Source organism: Agelaius phoeniceus (assembly GCF_051311805.1).
Source record: "Agelaius phoeniceus isolate bAgePho1 chromosome W unlocalized genomic scaffold, bAgePho1.hap1 SUPER_W_unloc_2, whole genome shotgun sequence".
Lineage (NCBI taxonomy): Eukaryota > Metazoa > Chordata > Aves > Passeriformes > Icteridae > Agelaius > Agelaius phoeniceus.
The window spans coordinates 8,584,467-8,608,170 of record NW_027509867.1 but is presented as its reverse complement, the minus strand read 5'-3'; the positions used below and the strand labels follow the sequence as shown (position 1 = coordinate 8,608,170).

Sequence of the window (23,704 nt, the reverse complement as noted above, 5' to 3'; positions counted from 1 at the left end):
TCAATCAATCAATCACACAGCAGCAGCTGGTGCTACCCTGGCTCTGATTGGACAAGCAACTGGCAGTCCCACCCCAGGGGCGGGGCCATGAAGGCCCAGGGGGTTAAAAGCCGGAGCACGAGGCCAGCCCAGGGTCTGGATCCTGCCTTCTGCTGGGGTTTCTCTGTTGGTGATGCTGGAACCTGAGCAGTTGGTGCCCATGTGCGTGTCTTTCTATGGATCGTCTGTCTTTCGGTTGGTCTCTATTTCTTCACCTTCTTATTCTACTTTGTTGGATCATTTTTGGGTAACTTAAAATCTTAAAGCTTAAAGGATTTTAGGTGAAATGTGTGGGAATCCAGGGCACAGGGAATATTTCTGTGTCTGCTCTGAGGGCTCCTGACCCCCAGAGAAACACTGCCTTTAACCTTCGCCCATGGAGAGGACTTCCAGGACGTTGAGATAGATTAGAATTTACCAAAGTGTGAAATAGATTAGAGGGTAGTATACTATAGCCCTTGGGTGAGAAATTTAGTTTTTGGGATTTTTAGTATGGTGTAGATAGGAGGTGAGATGGAAGAATTTGGGTGTAGTCCCTGTCTTCTTCATCTACTCCATTTTCTGCAGTGTTGGTGGCAGAGGATGATTGGTCAAGGAAAGCACAGTGCAGAGATTTTGTGGACAGTCAAGGGATGAGTTTTTGGTAGATAAGTAGAAATAATTTACGTTTTAAGAGTTAATTGGATGAGACAATTTTAAAAGACGTAGAAACCGTACATTTTAGAGCAATTTTGAGGTGTTTTCCCAGCATGCTGAGCCTGGTGAGCACAGCAAAGCAAAACTTTAGATAAGATAACAATAAGCAAGAAGCTGAAGATTGAAGAAGTCCCATGCATCTCCTTTCACCTGGCACAGAACTGCTATAGGAGGGTTTCCCCCATCCAGGGAGTCCCCAGAAGGGCCCAACATAAAAGAAACATAAATAATGGGTTCCCTGAAAATGTTTGTAATAAGTTGGCTCTTTTCCATAAAGTTGTTTACTGAAGGGTTTTTTATTAACTGGCCAATCATGTGAAATGCGTTGATTAAAGGACCAGTGAGGACCACCTGTAGCAAACCAAGGCATAAAAGAAAAGGATAAAAAAAAAAAAGCGGCTTTTAGCCCTTACCCTTCTGATCTGGATCTGTGTCATCTCTGACTCCACACCGACATTTGGGGATCTGTGGGGGCTATTGGGGATCCTTTCTGTATTTTGTGACCCAACAGGAGCTCCTCTAATAAATGTTGCTGGAAGCTCCCACTGTGCCCATGGCAGGAACCCCTGTGAGTGTCTGGGCCATCCTGGCTCTTTGGCAGCCTGGGGACTCCTGGGATGTCAGCGTGGAGCCCCCGTGAGTGCCTGTGACAGATGGGTGCCTTTGCAGCCCAAGGTGCCCTGGGATGTCACCATGGCATGGCTGTGACTGCCTCTGACCACAGGGCTCTTTACCATCCCAGAAAGGCCTGGGAGGTCTCCATGGAGCCCCTGTCTCTGCCTGTGACATTCCAGCTTTGGAACAGCCTGGAGACTCTTGGAAAGTCCCCATGGAATCCCTCTGAGGGCCTGTGACAAATCTGATCCTTAGCAGGCAACTATCACCAGCCCCCTGTTGCTATGGTCAGTTTCCATGGCAACCATCACCAGCCCCCTGTTGCTATGGTCAGTTTCCATGGCAACCATCACCAGCCCCCTGTTGCTATGGTCAGTTTCCAAGGCAACCATCCCCAGCCCCCTGTTGCTATGCTCAGTCCCTTGGCAGCTCCATGGAGACCCCATGCCAGGGGTGGTTGCCATGGACACCAGCTCAGGCCTGCAGCCAGAGCCCGTTGCCATGGCAACCATTGGCAGTCCCCATCCCCAGCCTCATGGGATCCCAGAAGCACAGAATTGGCTGAGCTGGGAGGGACCCATCAGGATCCTCCAGTCCAACTGCTGGCCCTGCACAGGACACCCCAACAATGCCAGCCTGGGCCTGGCAGCGCTGGCCAAACGCTGCTGCAGCTCAGAGAGCCCTGGAGCTGGGACCCTTCCCTGGGGAGCCTGGCCAGGGTCCCAGCAGCCTCTGGCCAAAAACCTTTTCCTGACATCCAACCTGAGCCTGCCCCGCCTCAGCTGCAGCCGCTCCCTCCACTCCTGTCCCTGGGCACCAGAGGGAAGAGGTTCCCACAGCCCCAGCCAGGGACCCGCTCCCAAGGCTGCTGCCATGGCCACCAGGGCTGCCACCAGCTGGGATGCTCGGTTTCCATGGGCCAGGTTTCAGGAATGGGATTCCCCAATTTCCTGCTCCCGCTAAAACCGCGCTGCCCTCGCTGCCCACCCGCCTCCCATGGAAAGCACAAAAGGCAAAGATCCCGGGCTGGGATATGAACAATTTATTGGGAACAGCAACGGGATAAGGAACAAACAGGAACAGAAACAATATTGATAACAGAAGGGATAAATAAAACTGTTTACAGGGAAATCTAAAACACAACTCACTGGGTCTGCCTGGCCACAATTTCCCCTGTTTGGAAAGGACACCCTTCTCCTCAGAGGTGAGAGAGAAAGAGAGAGTCCCTTTCCTGCTCCTGGCAATGACCTGAGGTGGGAGTGAATGTAATGACAGGACCATGGCCAGACCCTCATGTTTTTCAATGCCACATCATGTCACTGGGAGGGGCAGGAAAAGGTACAAGTGTCTGTCCAGCATGGATCATGGGGAACATGGATCTCCAGGGCTTTTCCCAATATAGATCCTCCAATGGGGGATGAAGATGGACCAGTGCACGAAGCTCCTCCTGCACTTGGGGAATTTGTAGGACTTTTCTTACTGGTGCCTCTGTTGGTGTTTGGTCAGGTCAGAGCTCTGGGTGAAGCTCTTCCCACACTGGGAACACTCATAGGGCCTCTTCCTCTCCCCAGCGTGGATGCGCCAGTGCCTGATGAGAGTGAAGTTGCGCTTGAAGCCCTGCCCGCACTCAGGGCAGCGGAAGGGCCTCTCCTCAGTGTGAATGTGCTCATGCAGGCGGAGATTTGAGGTGGTCTGAAACCTCTTCCCACATGTGGGACACTCGTAGGGCCTCTCCCCTGTGTGGATGCGTTGGTGGATGATGAGGGCAGAGCTGCAGCTGAAGCCCTTCCCACACTCCCCACACTCGTAGGGCCATTCCCCAGTGTGGATCATCTGGTGGCTGATCAGGGTGCTGCTCTGCCTGAAGCTCTTCCCACACTCCAAGCACTTGTGGGGCTTCTCCCCATTGTGAAGCTGCTCATGGGCCACCACCTCTGAGCTCTGGCTGAAGCTCTGCCCACCTTCCTGGCTCAGGGTGGGTCTTTCCTCCTCAGAGCACCCTGGGCTGGGTTTGGAGCCCCTCCTCCTGTGGGATCTCTGGGACTTGTCCTCCCTGTTGGAATTCTGCAGTGTGGAGCTGCTCAAAACAGCCTCTTCCATGAGGTTCCACCACAGGGATTTCTCCTCTCTGGTCTCCATCCTCAGCTCCTTCCCTGGGGGAGGAAGGACAAGGAGAGGATGGGATTTGCCTCCGTGCCAGAGGGAAGGGGAAGGAGATCCCCCCGAGTGCATCCCCAGCAGGACGGGGTTGGCAGCAGGGTTGTCCTGCAGCCGGGGGCTGTGCTGGGCTGGGAGATGGAGCAGGAGAGAGGGGGAAAGGGGCATTGACTTCCTCCTCACCTGCCTGGGGCTCCTGGGGCATCTCCTTCTTCCTCACAGCCTTCTCCTCCATCCGGCCAAGTTTTGGGGATTTAAAATCCTGTTTTGGGAAGAAAACAAGGGATAAGTACATTGAATTTTGTACTTGTTTGAAGGCAAACCTGGGGGAGGGTCTAAACCAGGATTACAATTTAATAAGAAAATGAAGATCAAGGCAATGATACAGAAACACTGCCTTAAACTGACAGAGTCAGGATATAACCTGACACCCTGTTGCTGGTCAGGGTGGTGGCTGCAGTCCCATTAAATGGTGGCTGCAGTCCTGTTGGAGTGATGAACGTGATTCTGTCCGAGCAGTGATCCTGTAGAAAGGTCTGGTCTTCCTCTGAAGGTCCAGTGGTGGTTCTGGAGCTCTTGTCCTCTGGGAATCCAGTAGGCAAGCTGCTCCTGGTGTTGCAAGGCTCAGCTTATATCCAGGTAGGAATGCTTGGATCCTGCCCCTGGGCGGAGCATCCCACAATGGGATGATGGAATTTTATCAGTCCTGCAGTGACACTCAATGGCCCATTCCCAGAAGATATCTCCCCTGGAGGGCGTTATCAGGGCTGAGTCATGGAAGAGATCAAGAACACTGCCCCACCTGTTTATAGCAGTTGATGAAGATGGGGATTGAAAACATGCATTTGGTTCCATCTTACATTGCAGCCTGAAACAGTGGGGGAATCCCTGCTCAGGGGGTGAACACCACCCCCCTTACCCAAACTGGCTCAGGTGTAAAACCCCCACCCCGGGAAGGCCACACACACAGGGGACAATGTCACACTTGCCCTGCCCCAGGGGAGGTCTCTGTCCCTGCCTCTCCCTTGCTCTCCCCCCTTTACTCTTTCTTTCCATCTCTCTCTTTACCCCGCATTTACTGTTCAATAAAATCCACTTTGGATTTGGTCTCATTAGCACTTTAATTGGGGCAGAGGCATCTCTCTAACAATTTTACCAACCTGATTGTGATATTATTTTGGCACAGTGAGTTCAGGGCACTGCTGTCTGACCCCAAGTGCCTTTGACAACAGCATGGTTCCCTCCACTGAGGAGGTTGTGGTTCTCTCTGGAGGAACTCTTGGAAACTTGGACGCAGCTTCCTCTGAGCAAACTTAGAGGAGAACTGATGAGGAAAATGGCTGTTGTGGGTGGCCAGTGTAAAGAAAATATTTTGATGCCCTTTCTTGAAAAGCTTGTTAAAATCACTGGAGGAGAGGGAGAAAAAATACCAGCGAAACTAACAAGGTTCATTCACCCCAAGGTGAGGAACACAGGGCTGCTAAAAGTCCCACAAGAAGCCCAGCTCAAGTAGCTAAATTCCCAAATAACTCCTGAATTCCCAGGCTTGGGGGCTTTGCCAAATGTGAGAATCATTTTTCTCATTATCCTTGTCACCTTTGTGACAGCTACACAGAGCTTTCCCTTCCTTTTCATAATCTGTATTGGGCTGAATTCCCACTTTTCTTTTCTAAGAACCTGCCAGCAGCTGAGCTGGAGCTGTGCAGGAACCAATGAAACTTGGAATTGCCACAGAATTGCTTCTATTGTCAGTTTATTCATGTTTGGGATTTGTTTGTGTTTTCATCACATGTGACTTGTGGGAAAATCAAATATTCATGAAAGTGATTTATGCAGAGTTAATTTTGATTTCTGCCAAGTTTATTTTGTCCAATGCTCTGGGGATCCTCGAGGGGTCTCTGTGCCTCTTGCCCTGGGGGATTCTTGGGAGGGGCTTGGAAGGGTTGTCCCTGTCCCTGTCACCCCAGGCCATTCCCCAGGGGTGTCCCTGTCCCTGTCACCCCAGGCCATTCCCCAGGGCTGTCCCTGTCCCTGTCACCCCAGGCCATTCCCCAGGGGGTCCCCATCATTCTCACCCCAGGGAATGCCTGGGGGGTCTCCCTCCCTCTCTCCCCTGTGCCAGGGGGTGCTCGGGGCAGTCTCTGTCCCTCTCAGCCCAGGGGATGCTCGGGGCTCTCTGTCCCCTGGCCCTGGGGGATGCTCGGGGGGTCTCCATCCCTCTGGCCTCAGGCAATGCCTGTGCAGGGCTGGGCACCAGGGGCTCTGTGTCCCTCTCACTGCTGAGGCTGCTCGGGGCTGGGGGGGCTCTGCCACCTTCTCACCCCTGGCGAGGCCGGGGGGGTCTCTGTCCCTCTCAGCCCTGCTGGGACCCCACCCAAACATCATCGGGGTCACAGGGACAGAGACACCCCCAAAGCCCCAGAAGGGCTGAACCTGGGATTTGGTTTGGGGCTGAGGATTTAGGAAGGGGCTGGAATTGGGTCTGGGCTTGGAGTTGGGGTTGAGATTTGGATTAGAGCTGGTATTGGGGTTAAGGCTAGACATGGGATTGGCTTTAGGGCTGGGGTTGGGATTGGGTCTGGGGCTAGATGAGTCTGGCACTGGGATGAGATTTAATACAGAACTGCGAGTGTGTCTAAACATGGAGTGAGATTGAGACCAGGATCAGGGTCAGGTTTGGGACTGAGCTCACCCAGAGCGGGACAGGGGGGATGTCAGTGTGGGAAGGTTTGGGGAAAATACTGATTTGGGGAGAAAAAAGGCGTGAATGCCTTGGGTTGGGGATTCCTCTTGCCCAAGTCCATCTCTAGAAGTCACCTGATGTCCATAATAACCTCCAAAAATCAAGAGTGTATAAAAAAAAGCCACAAAGAATTTCCCATTTCCAGTCTCATCCCTCTGGGGTTCTGGTGGTCCCCTGTCTCTGGGCTGTTGGGGATCCCATGGGTCCTGGGGATCCCCCCTCTCCAGGGTCCTGCTAAGGGATGCAGGTGGATTTTGGGGTCCCAGGGTCCCCCTCTCCAGCCTCCCCTCAATCCAGCCACTTGGGCTTCCCCCCTCTTCCCACCACCCTGTCATGCTTTAGGGCAAATTTGGGAGAAAACCCCCAAAAGGAGTTTCCTCTAGAATGCAGATTCAGCAGCCCCACTCTGAACCAGTTCAGGAAAATATTTCCTTGGAGAAAAGTGGAAAAAAACGCTTTATTTAACAGGCAAAGCATTCACCAGCACAAAAATTGAACAATATTAGGTAATAAACTTCCAGCTGCTCCAAAATAGATGGGAAACTCCGAAAGTCCTTCCTTGGGCTCTACCTCGGCTCACTCAGTCTCTTATCAGTCTCTTATCAGTCTCTTATCAGTCTCTTATCAGTCCCTCCAGCGCTGGAAATGCCACTTCCAGCGGCCCAGGCTTTGCCAGGTGGGCCACAGGTGGGAGCTGACGGTGGTGTTCTGGGTGTTCAGTTTAGAGCAGGTTTAAACAGCTCCAAAGAAAAAGAAAAACCACAGTCCAGGGAACTTCTCTGCCTCAGAGAGCTAAAAACTAACTAAAAGCAAAGGAGAGCTCTGTCCCGCCCTCTGTCCATCCAGGAGCCGGAATGTGGAGGAGTGAGTGCAGTGCCTGAAAACAAACTGCAGCTTCTTCCTCCTCCCCTTGGCTCTCAGAACCAGCCTTAAAGGTGCAGAACTCATTTCTGGGCTAAACGGACCGATGGGGCATGAGCATCATGAAGTCACCGAAGGACGCGCCCCTGTCAGGGTCAGGGGGTCCCGTCCCCGCCTCATCTCTGGGCTGCCGGGGGTGCCCCAGCTCCGGTATCGCCCCTTCCCCTCTCCCCGCCCCGGGGGTCCCCCGTTCCACAGCCCCGGCTCTCACGGGGATCCCCAAAACCAATGTCCCGCCCTGTCGGTACCGGGCCATCCCCACGTGGACCCCCGGGACCCTCCCGAGGGGCGATCGCGGCGCCTCTGCCCCCGAAAAAGCTCCTCTTAGGGAGCCCGGAGATACCCGGGGCTCGAGTCCGGGATCTGCCGGCTCCGAACACGCTCCAAAAAAATCCTCCCGGACACCCCTGGCTGGAGTTATTTGGGAATTGAGCTACTAGAGCTGGGCTTCTTGTGGGACTTTCAGCAGCCTTGTGTTCCTCACCCTGGAGTAAATGAACCTTATCAGTCTCGCTGGTATCATTTGCTCACTCTCCTCCAGTGATTTTAAGAAACTTTTCAAGGAAGGACAACAAAATATTTTCTTTTTCACTGGCCACCAACAACAGCCATTTTCCTCATCAGTTCTCCCATAAGTTCCCCGGGAGGAAGGAGAGACTGTTTCCAAGTTTCCAAGTGATCCTCCAGAGAGAACCACAACCTCCTCAGAGTAGGGAACCGTGCTGTTGTCAAAGGCACTTGGGGTCAGACAGCAGTGCCTAAACTCACAATGCCCGAAAAATGTTGCCATCTGGTTAAGAAAATTGTTACAGAGATGCCTCTGCCCCAATTAAAGTGCCAACGAAATCAAATCCATTGTGGATGTTATTGAACAGTAAATGTGAGGTAGAGAGAGAGTTGGAAAGAATGGGAAGAGGGGGGCGGGCAAGGGAGTGACAGGGACAGAGACCTCCCCTGGAGCAGGGCAAGTGTGACATTGTCCCCTGTGTGTGTGGCCTTCCCAGGGTGGGGGTTTTACACCTGAGCCAGTTTGGGTAAGGGGGGTGGTGTTCACCCCCTGAGCAGGGATTCCCCCACTGTTTCAGGTTGCAAGGTAAGATGGAACCAAATGCATGTTTTCAATGCCCATCTTCATCAACTGCTATAAACAGGCGGGGCAGTGTTCTTGATCTCTTCCATGACTCAGCCCTGATAACGCCCTCCAGGGGAGATATCTTCTGGGAATGGGCCATTGGGTGTCACTGCAGGACTGATAAAATTCCATCATCCCATTGTGGCATGCTCCGCCCAGGGGGAGGATCCAAGCATTCCTACCTGGATATAAGCTGAGCCTTGCAACACCAGGAGCAGCTTGCCTACTGGATTCCCAGAGGACAAGAGCTCCAGAACCACCACTGGACCTTCAGAGGAAGACCAGACCCTTCTACAGGATCACTGCTTGGACAGAATCATGTTCATCACTCCAACAGGACTGCAGCCACCATTTAATGGGACTGCAGCCACCACCCTGACCAGCAACAGGGTGTCAGGTTATATCCTGACTCTGTCAGTTTAAGGCAGTGTTTCTGCAGCATTGCCTTGATCTTCTTTTCTTATTTAATTGTAAATTCTGGTTTAGACTCTCCCCCAGGTTTGCCTTGAAACCAGTACAAAATTCAATGCGCTCATCCCTTGCTTTCCTCCCAAAACAGGATTTTACATCCCCAAACCTGTGCCAGATGGAGGAGGAGGCTGCAAGGAAGAGGAAGGAGCCCCGGGACATGCAGGAAGGTGAGGAGGAAGTCAGTGCCCCTTTCCCCCTCTCTCCTGCTCCATCTCCCAGCCCAGCACGGCCCCCGGCTGCAGGACAACCCTGCTGCCAACACCGTCCTGCCGGGGATGCACTGGGGGGATCTCCTTCCCCTTCCCTGTGGCATGGAGGCAAATCCCATCCTCTCCTTGTCCTTCCTCCCCCCAGGAAGGAACTGAGCATGGAGACCAGAAAGAAGAAATCCCCACAGCAGAAACTCATGGATGAGGCCATTATGAGTGACTCCAGGGCACAGGAATCCAATGGGGAGGAAAATCCCCAGAGATTTTACAGGAAGAGGGGCTCCAAACCCAGCCCAGGGTGCTCTGAGGAGGAAAGACCCACCCTGAGCCAGGAAGGTGGACAGAGCTTCAGCCAGAGCTCAGAGCTGGTGGACCATGGGCAGCTTCACAATGGGGAGAAGCCCCACAAATGCTTGGAGTGTGGGAAGAGCTTCAGGCAGAGCAGCACCCTGATCAGCCACCAGATGATCCACACTGGGGAATGGCCCTATGAGTGTGGGGAGTGTGGGAAGGGCTTCAGCTGCAGCTCTGCTGTCATAAGGCACCAATGCATCCACACCAGGGAGAGGCCCTTCGAGTGTCCCCAGTGTCAGAAGAGGTTTCAGACCAGCTCTGATCTCTGCAAGCACCGCCGGATTCACACAGAGGAGAGGCCCTTCCGCTGCCCTGACTGTGGGAGGGACTTCAAGCGCAACTCCACCCTCATCACCCACCAGCGCATCCACACTGGGGAGAGGGAGAGGCCCTACGAGTGTCCCCAGTGTCAGAAGAGGTTTTACACCAGCTCTGATCTCCTCCTGCATGAGCGGATTCACACGGATGAGAGGCCCTTCCGCTGCCCTGACTGTGGGATGGGCTTCAAGCGCAACTCCCACCTCATCAGGCACCAGCGGATCCACACCGGGGAGAAGCCCTACAAGTGTGGGGAATGTGGGATGAGCTTCAGCCAGAACTCTAACCTGATCTCCCACGAGAAGACCCACACCAGGGAACGACCCTATGAATGTGGGGAATGTGGGAAGAGCTTTAGGCAGAAGTCTCTCTTGATCTGCCACCAGAGGATCCACACTGGGGAAAGGCCATACAACTGCGGGGAATGTGGAATGACCTTTAGTAGGAAGACCCAAATGATCATCCACCAAATGATCCACACAGGGGAGCGGCCCTACAAGTGCCCCGAGTGTGGGAAGAGGTTTCACACCAGCTCTCAGCTCCTCCAGCACCAGCGCATTCACATGGATGAGAGGCCCTTCCTCTGCCCTGACTGCGGGAAGGGCTTCAAGCACAACTCCACCCTCATCACCCACCGGCGCATCCACACTGGGGAGAGGCCCTACGAGTGTCCCCAGTGTGGGAAGAGCTTCACCAGCAGCTCTCACTTGAGCAGACACCAACGGAGGCACCAGTAAAAGAAGCCCTGCACATGCCTCAGCTGCAGGAAGAGCTTCATGCACTGCTCCAGCTTTATCCCCCATTGGAGACCCCACGTTGGTCAGAGCCCTGGTGATCCATGTTCCCTGTGATCCATGCTGGGAAGACAGCTGTCCCTTTTCCTGCCCCTGCCAATGACATGATGTGGGATTGGAGAACATGAGGGTCTGGCCATGGCCCTGTCATTACATTCACTCCCACCTCAGGTCATTGCCAGGGGCAGGAAAGGGACTCTCTCTCTCCCTGAGGAGAAGGGTGTCCTTTCCAGACAGGAGGAAATACATTGCCAGGAAGAACTAGTTGTTGATGTTGTAGTTTTCTCTGTAAATAGTTTTACTTATCCCTTCTGTTATCAATATTGTTTTTTTTCCTGTTTGTTCTTTATCTCATTGCAGTTCCTAATAAATTGTTCTTCTCCCAGCCCGGGATCTTTGCCTTTTGTGCTTTCCATGGGAGGCGGGAGGGCAGCGAGGACAGCGCGGTTTTAGCGGGAGCAGGAAATTGGGGAATCCCATTGCTGAAGCCCGGCCCGTGGAAACCGAGCATCCCAGCTGGTGCCAGCCCTGGTGGCCATGGAAACCACCCCTGGCATGGGGTCTCCATGGAGCTGCCAAGGGACTGAGCATAGCAACAGGGGGCTGGGGATGGTTGCCATGGAAACTGCCCATAGCAACAGTGGACTGGTGATGGTTGCCTGCTAAGGATGAGATTTGTCACAGGCCCTCAGAAGGGTTCCATGGGAACTTTCCAAGAATCTCCAGGCTGTTCCAGAGCTGGAATGTCACAGGCAGGGGCAGGGGCTCCATGGAGACCTCCCAGGCCTTTCTGGGGATGGTAAAGAGCCCTGTGGTCAGAGGCAGTCACAGCCATTCCATGGTGACATCCCAGGAGTCCCCAGGCTGCCAGAGAGCTGGGATGTCCCAGACACTCACAGGGGCTCCTGTGGTGGGCACAGTGGGAGCTTCAGGCAACATTTATTAGAGGAGCTCCTGTTGGGTCACAAGGTCCAGAAACGATCCCCAATGCTCCCCATAGATCCCCAAATGTCACTGTTGAATCAGTGTTCCGTGCTTTCTTTCCAATGGAAAACAACCATCCTTATCCTCCAGGTGTCCATGTCTGAAATTGGGATTCCACCTCCAAAATTCTGTATATCCAAGGGTTGCTTCCAGGCACAATCTGCCAGTACCATCAAGCCTGGCTGGCCTTGGCCTCTGGTGGCTGCCCCTGCAACACTGGGGCTGGGTTCTTCCCTTCCCATGGAGATCACTGGGACACTGTGGGGACCCCATGGAACCAAGGGGATCATTGTGGCACCACTGGAGCCCATGGAACCAAGGGGCCATGGTGACCCAGCGGGGCTTCATGGAACCCAGAGACCATTCTGGCTCTGTGGGGCCTGATGGAACCATGGAGACCATTGGGACCCTTCAGGGCCTGATGTCACCAAGGGGGCATTATGGCACCTCAGGGCCTCAGGGAAGCAAGGGACCATTGGGACACTGTGGGGCCCCATGGAACTGAGGGTACATGGAACAGACCTGGCTGGTTTGGCTTCCCAGGGGCCACCTGACAGGTCTGGCTGATGTTGGGATGTCAAGTGCTGCCTCTCATCAGCTCCTGGAACACTGGGGTGTCGTAACGGCGGGAGAGATGCGACACACCATATGCGATGAATAGCAAATCTCGAAGTTTATTGAGAGCTTACACATTTTTATATTAGTGTTAATGAAGCTTATGCATATTGCAAAATCTGAGCTCATTATTGGTTAAAGCACACTATGATCAAACACACCTACTTCTATCTCTTAACAATTATTTTGCTTCTATGTGTACATTCTTCTAATTTCTCTACCTTGGGATAACTACATTTTCTGGCAAGCAATTTTCTCCCCCGTCTTCCCGTTTTAGAGAAGGTCACTGTGACCTTCATCAGTAATTGGGCATCGGTTGCTCAGTTCCCAGCTTGTTTCTCTTACCCTTATCCATCGGTATCACATCGGAATGTCCTTTCTCAGCTAACCAATAATCCAAAAAGCTCTCTACATCTCCCCTGTTTTTCTGTTGAACAAGCATAGTTTGATTAAATGCAGTAGTTATCATCTTTCTCACCATATTCTGTAAGCATATACAAAAACAAGGCAAAACTAATACTAACAGCAAAACTACAATAGCTACTACAATGCTAACCTTAATAAGTGAACGTAACCATGATCCTAAGTTTAAAGATTTGAGCCATCCATCAATACCAAGGCCTGATCTGTGTGAAGCCTTTGTTTAAGTGAAGTCTAACGTATCAACAAAGTCTTTCAGCATCTTGGTTAAACACAGGAAACAGAGAAAAATAACTCAGAACTAACTCGCCTATAAAATATTAAGAAATACAAATCAGATGATGTGTTTTAGATCGGATATTTGAGACAAATAAGCAGTGTAGAATAATTCATGTGCTTGTGAATCTCCTTATGCGAAGCCAGTGAAGAACTTAACACATGTGAGACAAGCTACAGCTCACACTGGTTATTTTCAGAGGGAAAGAAATATAAGAAGTGATGGAGAAGTTACAAGTTGAGTCAGGTGCTTAGAGTAATGTGGGTTTGCTTTAAATTGAACAGGTACAAGAAATATGTTTCTAAGTACAAAGGGACGTTAATGCTGTGGTATGATTTTTTAAACTCATATTCTCTTTCAGATTAAAATGTAAATTAAATGAGAGAATATTTTAAATGACATATTGTGTTCTCACTTGGACAAAGAAAAAGGATAACAACTAAGTACAAAATACTCTTTGTTCGATGTTACAGGAAAAGTTAAGCAACAGTTTTCCTGTAGACTGAAATCATTATTCAAACAATAGAATGAATGTTTTCTAGGCCTCAAACATCAGTGTTTATGCTTTATGTTTTAAAAGTCAATTGATGCTTAAACAGTAGGGATGAATATATTCTTTTTGGTAATTATTTATCAAAATTGTCCACAATAATAATACTAATAATATTAATATTATGGTTGGAAGTCTATTATATATTTTAGTATCTGTTTGGAGTGGAAGTTTTGTTGTTTTTGTTGTTTGGAGGGAGTTGTTTTTTTGTGCAAACTAACATTCAGGTTAAATTATAATTTTAAATGTTACATGACATCCAGTCCAGTTTTCTAAACATATAATGAGTAACAATCGTTTGGATTTTCTTCCTGCATCTGTATAAGCAGTTATAGCATCCGATAAGGGCTTTAGTGATCTTTTTGGGCATTGAATCTAACTCCACTGTCTTATCACGACCTTTTTTGAACAAATCAGTTAAAATGTCAATTTTCTGAAAAAGGGTTTTATGTTGTTGAAGTGGAGGAGATATCCATTCCAAGGCCCGTATCTCCCCCGTTTTTCTGTTATGCTAAGTAAGTGCACTCAGTAAAAAATTTTTGTCTACGCCAAACTGTCAGCTGTACAGGGAGATCAAAATCACGTCTCTGAACACTGCCTTGTGTAACACAGACCAATATCTGCTGCAGTGTTTCAGCCCGTTCAGGGGTTATACGAACAGGCTGTGCTGGATTAGTTCCCTTTAACAAAGATCAAAGTTCATCTAACAGTTCATTGTTCGATTCACATAGGTGGAAAAAGAATATACAGCATAATAGAACTCTCTTCTACATAGCTAGCGTCCATTATTCTAGATAAAACAAACAATCTTAACACTGTAGCCGAGAAATGTCCTAAAAGCAAAACTCTCACAGATAATCCATCAATAATGAGTGGTCTCTTTTACTCTCGTTGGGACTTTTGTGGGTGAACAGTCACCAAATTCACTGTCTGCTGCTGTTGCTAGGTCTACTCCGAGGCTCCCGGCGGTTGCGGGCTGAAGGCAGGTTTAACCGAAGTGGTGATAGCTGCGGGCAGCCGCGGGGCGGGCGGACTCACCGGAGCCCGCTGCTCCACGGGGGGTGGAAGGCCCGTCCTGCCGCCCCCCCTTCGGCTCGGGGGCGGGGCGGCTGCGGAGCGGTGCTGGCGGCTGCGGAGCGGGAGGCGGCCATGCTGCAGCTGCTGAGTCGCCCAGGGCCGGGGCCGGCACGAGCCTCTCCGGCGGGGCGGCTGCGGGCTGTGCGCTGCGGCAGAGCGGCGGAGGGTGCGGGTCCGGAGCGGGAGGAGGCGGAGGCGGTGCAGGGTTTAACACCGGGGCAGGCGGCGCGGACGGCACGGCTGGAATACGCGCGGGGGGGCTACTGCCCGCGGCAGAAGCCGATAGCTGCAGGGAGCTGCTGTTTAGAGCAGGAGCTTGTATCGGCGGGGACCCAAACCAGTCTCTGCAACTCCTGTTGCTTTCACGGGCTGCACTAGTCTGCTGGGCAGCTCTTTCCTCCGCCTGGTATTTCAAGAATTCAGCATGCACGACTCGCCATAAATTTCCCAACTCTTTCGCGGTCTTATCCTCATCTATGATTGCACGCCACAGCTTATTCCCGAATATACACCATTCCAACAACTCATGCACTGTATGCGGATTACGAAAAAGCTCCTGTGCACACCCATAAGCTAACAACCCAGGAAGTTCTTTCTGTAAATCTATCCCTCTAATCTGACGCCCTCTTAAAAAGTCAGTAAATAAATCATATGCTGCTTGCCTGTCTTTATCCATTTCAACGACGATTGCGCGCTTCTTGCAGCCCTTTTCCAGCTTCGGCAGCACGTATCAGCCGGGCCCTGCTATCAGGTCGCCCGGGGCCGGCACCTTCCCTTTTTCAGCGGTGCTTATTGCCGTCCTCGGCTGCGATAGGACCTGAACTTGACTTTTACGCCTCCGACCGTGGCTAGTCCCGAAGGTACACGTCGGGGGTCACCATTTGTCGTAACGGCGGGAGAGATGCGACACACCATATGCGATGAATAGCAAATCTCGAAGTTTATTGAGAGCTTACACATTTTTATATTAGTGTTAATGAAGCTTATGCATATTGCAAAATCTGAGCTCATTATTGGTTAAAGCACACTATGATCAAACACACCTACTTCTATCTCTTAACAATTATTTTGCTTCTATGTGTACATTCTTCTAATTTCTCTACCTTGGGATAACTACATTTTCTGGCAAGCAATTTTCTCCCCCGTCTTCCCGTTTTAGAGAAGGTCACTGTGACCTTCATCAGTAATTGGGCATCGGTTGCTCAGTTCCCAGCTTGTTTCTCTTACCCTTATCCATCGGTATCACATCGGAATGTCCTTTCTCAGCTAACCAATAATCCAAAAAGCTCTCTACACTGGGGCTCTGTGCTTTCCTTGCTATAGAAAAGAACCATCCCTCTTTTTAAATGTCCATTGCCAAAATTGGTATTCTCTCTAAAAATTTTCTATATGCAAGGGTATCTCTCAGAAAAAAAGCTGCCGCTTTTGGCTGCCTTGTCCTCTGATGGTCACTCTCTTCTGCCTAGCAAACACTGGGGCTCTGTTCCTTCCTTCCTATAGAAAAGAACCAACCTTCATGTCCAGGGTCCATGGCCAAAATTAGAATTTGGCCTCCCAAATTCCATATATCCAAAGATTGCTCCCAGAAAAAAGTAACAAGGACAGACAGGTCAGGCTGGCCATGTCTGCTGGTGATTTTCTTAGACTCTGAGCTGAATGTTTTCAGTTGAAGAAACCTTCGAAAGGTCCCAGAGATCTCCCAAGAAGGGTTTTTGAGGACTTGGGCACATGACCTCTACATATGGACAAAGGAGCTCTGTGCTCTGTGCTGTTCTGAGGGTTTGGCATCATGGAAGTGATGTTCTAAGAGAAGCTGCTGGCAGTTTCCTCCATGTCTGACAAAAAACCAATCAGTAATCAGTTTAGAGAATTGACAATCTGTTAAACTGCTAAGGAAACTGTACACACCTCTGTGAAGACACATGTTAAAGATGAGAAAGCCTGGGAGGGTCTCTTTCCCTTCTGGCTGGCACAGAGGTAACAAGGCCAGCCCAGCTCCCCATCTCAGCCAGGGTGGGCCATGTGGGTTCCCTGCTTGCTTTTTCTACCTCTCTTGGGCTCAGGATTGAAGGCACTTGAGATGACAGGACGTGTTCAGACTCAGGTGTTTATTGTTTCTTACCCATGTTACATTCTTAAGGCCGTGAGTTCTGCACTCTTTCATTATCAGGGTACAAAATGGCTAACTATCTCTTGTTACAAGGTCTTTTGAGGCTAAACTATCCAATTAAGAAAAGATACCTAAATTATTTTCCCTTTTAACCCAGTAATTGATCATTTGAAGCCTGCAATGCAGACTTTTATGTCCAATTACAAAATACCACCCAAACCCATGAAGGAGAAGGAAGAAGAAGGTGAAGAAGAAGGAAGAAGGTAAAGAAGAACAAGCTGTCTCCACCCTAACACCTCCATATATATGGCTTCATATTTAATATTATCTTCTAAAACCCTGAAGTCTTAAGATTTTTCTGTGATATTATACACTTCTAACCAACTACACACCCATAATCCCAATGCTATTGATCAATTTTGGAAGCCTTCTCCACAGCCTCAGGTAAAATGCAGTGTTCTCTTGCAGGTCTGTGCCATTCAGCAGAGAAAGTTTAAATTTCTCAGCATCCAGGGCTCCAGCAAGGCCGGGCGGCTCCTGCCGTGGGGCCGGGCCCCTTCCCAGGGACCCCGCCAGGCCCCATCGGCTGCCGGGCAGGGCAGGGGAGGCCGCGGGGCCGAGGCCGGGCCGGGCCATGGCTGCAGTTGGGAACATCTGGGCCCTGCTGAGCCCTGCCCCGCCGCCAGCCCGGGCCCAGCCAGGATCCACCGGGCCCCAGGAGCAGCCCCGGGCCGGGCCGGCTCGGCCAAGATTCTGCCACCCTTGGGCTTCAGCCGCAAGCCCCGGGCAGGGGCAGGAGAAGCCATCGGCCCCGGCCGTGCTGCTGCTGTGCTCTGGCCTGGCTGCTGAGATCCTGGCCCTGCCCCAGCGCGGCCCATCCTGACACAGCCCCAGCGCAGCCGCTGCAGAAACCTCCATCGTAAAACAGCTCCGGCCGCAAGCACCGAGCCCGGCCGGGGGCACGGAACCATCTGCAGGCCCCGGGTGAGATATGAACTCTTTCAGTGCTTCCATCCTCCCTCCAGTGAGAGAAAAGGACAAACTGCAGGCACACAGAGGAGCAACATGAAGACACCGAGGTCACTGAAGAGGAAGTTGAGCCCCAGATGGGAGGGATGAGGAGATGCCTTGATCTTGGGGCTGAAATCCTCTTGTAAAGCTATGGGGAAGGATGTAATTAATATATCAGACTCTCTTTTCCCTATAACTAATTGAAAATATGGGGAGATGACTTGTTCAGCAAAAACCTCCATGCTAAAGTAGGCAAATGTTGACGTAGCTGTGATCACATGAGAAGTTTAAAAAGAGAAAGAGAGAAGAGTGGTGAGACCCTGTGGCCTCAGGGAGAGAAGAAGAAGATATCTGTTGTCAGAGATGAAGATGATTTCAGAAATAGATGAAGAGAATCTTTGTTCTTGAACAGCTCATCTTTAAACTCATACCCCATAAGTTGACATGGCCCATAAACACAGCTGTGGGGAAAGCTGTGAAAACTGGGAGTGACTTCACAATTGCAGATTTTCTGGGCAGCTGCTCTTCGTGGGAATTGAGAGCCACAAGAGAACTTTTTTCTTATAGAGAAGTCTCCATAGCATGAAAGAGAGACTCCTCTCCCTAAGTGAACTGAAGAAAGACTGTTCTAGATGGTGTAAACTGGCTGAAACTTTCAGGTTTTGTCTCCTTGCATTGTCAGTAAGAAAGAAAAGCTTGTAGGGAGAGGAGAAGTGTTCAGATTCTTATTACTCTTTCTTCTATTTACTGGTAATAAACTTTTCTAATATACCCTTTTAAAATTTTGAGCCTACTTTGCTTTTCTCCTAATCCTATCTCACAGCAGGAAATGAGTAAATATATTCCAGGGAGTGCAATGGTAATTAGCCAACACTGATCCCACTGCACTAATAGATGCATTGGCTGAGAAATCTCAAATTAGCAAACCAGAGTCACTCCAGATACATTCCTGATAAACTGCATTAGAGCAGAGGGAAATCAAGGCAGAGCCATGGTTTGTCAGTACGTGCTGCATCCTGGTGAGCCCTGTGGTGCATTTGGAGCTGAGCCCTTGAACCTCAGGGCCTGAGAGGAGATTGCACAAACCTTTCCAGGAGTCAAAGTCAGAGGAAAACCCCAAAGTGTCTCAAAGCATGAATGGGTCCAACTGAGGTCCATCCCCAACACAGGCTCCTCATGGACTCCTTGGAGGAGAGAATTGGAGGCCAGGATGGCACAAAAACCTCTCAGAGTCTCAGTGTGTAAAGGAAATTCAAAACTACCTTAAAAATTTTGAAAAGCTCGAAGCATTACTGAGCAGCACTGAGTGTCAGTACAAAGCTCTCCAGGGACTCATTAAAGCAGATAATTGGGGCCATGATTGCACAAACCTCTCACAGTCTGTATCAAAAGGGAAACACCAAGTACCTTAAAATAACTGGAGTACCCTGAAGTATTAATGAGCCCCACTGAGTGTTGTTACTGACAAAGCCTCTCCAGGGACTAATTAGAGCAGATAATTGGAGGCCATGATTGCACAAACCTCTCAGAGACTCCAAGGCCAAAGCCAAAGCCAAAGTCCTTTGAAAAAGCTGCAGTCCCTGCAGGGAGCATGAAGGAGCCCCCAGGGCCATTGCTGAGCAAGGCTCCCCAGGGACTCCTTGCAGCAGATCCTTGAGGCCACTGGGATGTGGGCTAGGGGGGGATGCTGAGGGCAGCACAAGGGGCTGCCAGTGCCCAGCCTGGCTGGGGCTGTGCCAGGAGGCCCCAGGGCCTCAGCACAAGGTGTCTCCTCCCAGCCCTTGCTGGCACAGACCCTGCTGTGCCCCAGGGCACCAAGACTTGGCTTCTCTTTGTCCCCACCTGTCATCCCTGCCTGCAGTTCTCTGCTCTGCCTGGGGCCTGGGGACACTTGCTCAGTCGTGTCCCTCTCTGGGACCCATTAAAAGTCCAAGAAACTTTGGAGTTGGATTCTGCCTTGGAGTTCTGGAGAGGTTTCTTCAGCTCCCTCTCAGGGACTGATGTTCAGGGCCTGAGCACAAAGCCCCAGAGGCTGATTAAAGTCCTTGTGCTGTGTCTGTGCTGCTGAGCTGGGCTGGGCTCCTGGCACAGAGGCAGCTCCTGCTCACCAAGAAGAGCTTCAAAAGCACATTTCTCTTGAGGAGCAGCTCTTGTGCCAGCCCAGCAGGGCTGGGGCACTGCCTGCAGCCAGCGCGGGCACAGCACAGAGGCACAGAGAGCTTCAATCAGTCAGGGCTGGGAAGGGGCTGAAAAGTGCCTGGAGCACAATCACTGCCAGCCCTTGGCACAGGAACCTCTGGCTGCAGGACAGTGCAGCTGCAGCTCCTGGAGCCATCTCCTCAAGCTGGAACATCCCAATGCCTGCAGAGCCTGTGAGTACAACTCTGGGTATTTCTGGTGCAGGGGAGGTGAAATACTCATGAAGTTCTGACATGCTGAGGGGTTCTGATGTGTCATAGAATATTTCCAAGACAAGGATTTTAAAAGAAAAGAGGATATTCCTAAGACTTTGTATTCAGTTTCCTACTATTGGACCATGGCAGCAAGGAGGGGATAAATATTAAAGGTTGATTAGGAATTATTATTATGTATGCTGACAAGAGCTTGACACATCCAAACTGTTGCTTTTAGTGACCAGTAGGTTCACAGGAGATCCCTTATGTGCTTTCAGCCCCTCTGCCCATGGACAGCAGCAGCATCACCTTTGCTGGAGCCATCAGGCTCAGTCTGAGCTGTCCTTTCTCCAAGCTGCAAACAGAACCTGCCCCCAGCCAGTGCCCTGCAAACAGGCAGGGTTCTGTAGGGCCAAGGAGAGTGCACAGAGATTTGGGGTCTGTGAGTGCTGGCAGGGAGAGATCAGGCACAGGGAAACACCTGCAGGAGGGAAATCTGCAGGAAGCAGAGAGAAGAGCAGGCAATGAGAGAAAACAAAGCCCAGCAATGCTGTGGCAGGGAGAGTTTAGAGATGCCCACAGGAGCCCCTGCAGTGCAGCCCCTCCCTCTGAAGAAGCCCCCTCCCTCCTGTGGCCCAGCCAAGCCTCTGCCCTCAGGGCCGGGGCTCCAAGGCGTGCAGCCCCTCCTGTGCAGGCAGAGCTGCAGCAGAGCCGTGGGGCAGCTCTGCAGCCCCGGGCCCAGTTCCCTCTGCAGAGCACAGGGCTGGGAGCAGCTCCCCGGCCCTGGGGGCTCTGGCAGGGGGCACAGCTGGCTCAGGGTGACGCTGTCCCCAATGCCCGGCTCTGGGCAATGCTGTCAGTGCAGCCAGGGAAGGAGCTGCATCTCCCTCAATCCAGTGCCATCAGAAGGACACTTGGATGTCTCCCTGAGATTTCAGTCCAGGCTGGGAGCTTCAATCTGGGGTGCAAACCTGTCCTAGAGCAGCTCTCAGTTATGAGATTGACGGGCAAAGGCAGAGGTGTTGTGACACTGAAAATGCTGCTGGGTTGGTTGAATGAGCAGAGTGAGTCCTTGGCTACAAATGTGGAGCTGGGCTGTGTTGGATCCAACTGCTCTCATCTGTGCCTGCTGACATTCTAGGGGGAGCATGGAAAGGTGATCACCCTCCACCTGAGAAAGTTTAAAGCCCCCAGGAACTCAGGTGAGAAGGACAGGCCATCTCCCCTCACTCTCCACTCATGACTTTGCATCACAGAACTTGCTCTGTTCTCCCTGAAGGCAGGAGAAATCCTGAGGGTCTCTGATATCAAAGAATACAAGAAAAAAATGGGGGATCTTGTAAAGAAAATCCCAGGTCTTGAAAATAATAAAGACTGTGTCTGTGTGTTCCAGGGGATGGTGTATGGGAAATGACTTTGATTTTGCTTACAGGTATCTCCTCTAACTCTTCACTGTCCTTTTCTCCATGAACAGGTGCCCATGTTCAGCCCCAGCAAATGTCCAACAGCAGCTCCACCAGGCACTTCCTGCTGCTGGCATTGGCAGACACGCGGCAGCTGCAGCTCCTGCACTTCTGCCTCTTGCTGGGCATCTCCCTGGCTGCCCTCCTGGGCAACGGCCTCATCATCAGCGCCGTAGCCTGTGGCCACCACCTGCACACGCCCATGTTCTTCTTCCTGCTCAACCTGGCCCTCGCTGACCTGGGCTCCATCTGCACCACTGTCCCCAAAGCCATGCACAATTCCCTCTGGGACACCAGCAACATCTCCTACACTGGATGTGCTGCTCAGCTCTTTTTCTTTCTGTTCTTCATTGGAGCAGAGTTTTATCTGCTGACCATCATGTGCTACGACCGCTACGTGTCCATCTGCAAACCCCTGCACTACGGGACCCTCCTGGGCAGCAGAGCTTGTGCCCACATGGCAGCAGCTGCCTGGGCCAGTGCCTTTCTACATGCTCTCATCCACACGGCCAATACATTTTCCCTGCCCCTGTGCCATGGCAATGCCCTGGGCCAGTTCTTCTGTGAAATTCCACAGATCCTCAAGCTTTCCTGCTCCAAATCTCACCTTGCAGAACTTTGGCTACTTGTGGTTACTGCCAGTTTTTCATTGTCTTGTTTCGTGTTCATTGTTTTCTCCTATGTGCAGATCTTCAGGGCTGTGCTGAGGATCCCCTCTGAGCAGGGACGGCACAAAGCCTTTTCCACCTGCCTCCCTCACCTGGCTGTGGTCACACTGTTCCTCACCACAGGCACATTTGCCTATCTGAAGCCCCCCTCCATGTCCTCCCCATCCCTGGATCTGGCCCTGTCAGTTCTGTACTCGGTGGTGCCTCCAGTCCTGAACCCCCTCATCTACAGCCTGAGGAACCAGGAGCTCAAGGCTGCAGTGTGGAGACTGATGACTGGATGCTTTTGGAAACATTAATCTGCTGGCCAATTTCTGCAAATCACTTGGAATAAAAGTCATCTTTGATACTTCTTGTAGTTTTTATTTTGGGGGTTGCTTTTCTTTGTTTTACTTTTTTTCATATTGTCCACAAATAAATGTCATTACTTGTGCAATTTCTCATTTTGTTTCTCTCCACCTTCCCTGTGCCCACAGACTGTGTCAATGAAGGGCTGCACTCTCGGTGGCTTTAAAGGAGCTAAAGGATCTTTCCCAGCAGAGTTTTCTGCAGAGATGCCCTTTTGTTGCCTTCTCCGGAGCTGCAGCAGCAATGTCTGTGTGCAGAGCTGGGGCAGATCAGTGCTGGCCCAGCAGCTGTGCCCAGCAGCAGCAGCAGCAGCAGCAGCACTTGGTGTTGCCAGTGCTGCTGCCGTGGCCCTGCCCCGCTGCCCTGGTGGCCCTGGTGTTGCTGCAGGGCCTGAGTGCTCTCGGGGCCGGGCACAGCCCTGGGGGTGGCAGTGCCGGGGCTGCAGCAGGGCCAGGCCATGGGCACTGCTGGGGCAGCGCTGACGCCTCAGGCCAGGCCCTGGGGGCTCCAGGCTCCTTGCCCAGGCTCTCTCAAGAACACGGCCAGGCCAATGCTCAGCACAGAAACCCCTATGGGCAGCCCCAGGATGTGGGCATGGGGAGAGGAACCTGAGGGAGCACAAATGCCATCAGCCCCTGGGGCCAGCAAGGCCTGCGGGACACCAGGGAAACCACTCAGCTTTGTCCTGGCCTCTGCACTCAGCCAGAAAGTTTGTTCCCATCAGCTGGGACTTTCCTGTGCCACTGCAGACGCTTTGCTCAGAGCCAGGGCTGCCTGGCAGCCACCCCCAAACTGCCCTCAGCATTTCCTTGGCTTCACCTTTGCTTTCTTTACTCTTTTCTTGAACAAATTTCTTCCTCTTGCCAGGCCCTGTTCCCTGCCCTGCAAACAGCCCATCTCTGTTTGCCCTTTCCTCTCTGGCCCCACTCCCCATTGCAGTTCTTGACTTGGCCCCTTGGGAACGTCCCTTGGGCAGCAGGATCATCCTACAAGTGCTGCAGGAATTGTCTGCAGGCTCCTGCAGTGCCTGCTGCTGCTCCCTTGCCAGAGGCACCCCAGGCCAGGGGGGCACATCTGGGCTGCTGTGTCTGGCTCTGGGGCTCCCTGTTCTGGGCAATGAGGAGGAGCTGCAGAGGCTCTGCAGGACTGACAGGATGGGCTTTGGGGCTGCCAGGAGAAGCTGAGGGACCTGGGCTGCTGGAGCTGCTGAAGAAGAGGCCCAGGGCTCATCCTGCAACTGCTCCAAGGGTGGTTTCAGGGAATCCCAGAATCAGCAAGGCTGGGAAATACCTTGGAGATCATCAAGTCCAGCCTGTGCCCTGACACTGCCTTGTCTGCC

General features: G+C 51.7%; 1 protein-coding gene across 1 annotated transcript; it reads left to right on the top strand.

Moving 5' to 3' along the window:
* Nucleotides 1-21,383: 21,383 nt before the first annotated feature.
* LOC143692706 (olfactory receptor 14J1-like) lies at nt 21,384-22,316 on the top strand. The gene has a single exon (XM_077172948.1). The coding sequence runs from the start codon at nt 21,384-21,386 to the stop codon at nt 22,314-22,316; it is 933 nt and encodes a 310-aa protein (XP_077029063.1).
* Nucleotides 22,317-23,704: the final 1,388 nt, after the last annotated feature.

Bases quoted from the DNA above. Each gene is read 5' to 3' on its own strand.
- LOC143692706 (XM_077172948.1), top strand. From the start codon at position 21,384: ATGTCCAACAGCAGCTCCACCAGGCACTTCCTGCTGCTGGCATTGGCA.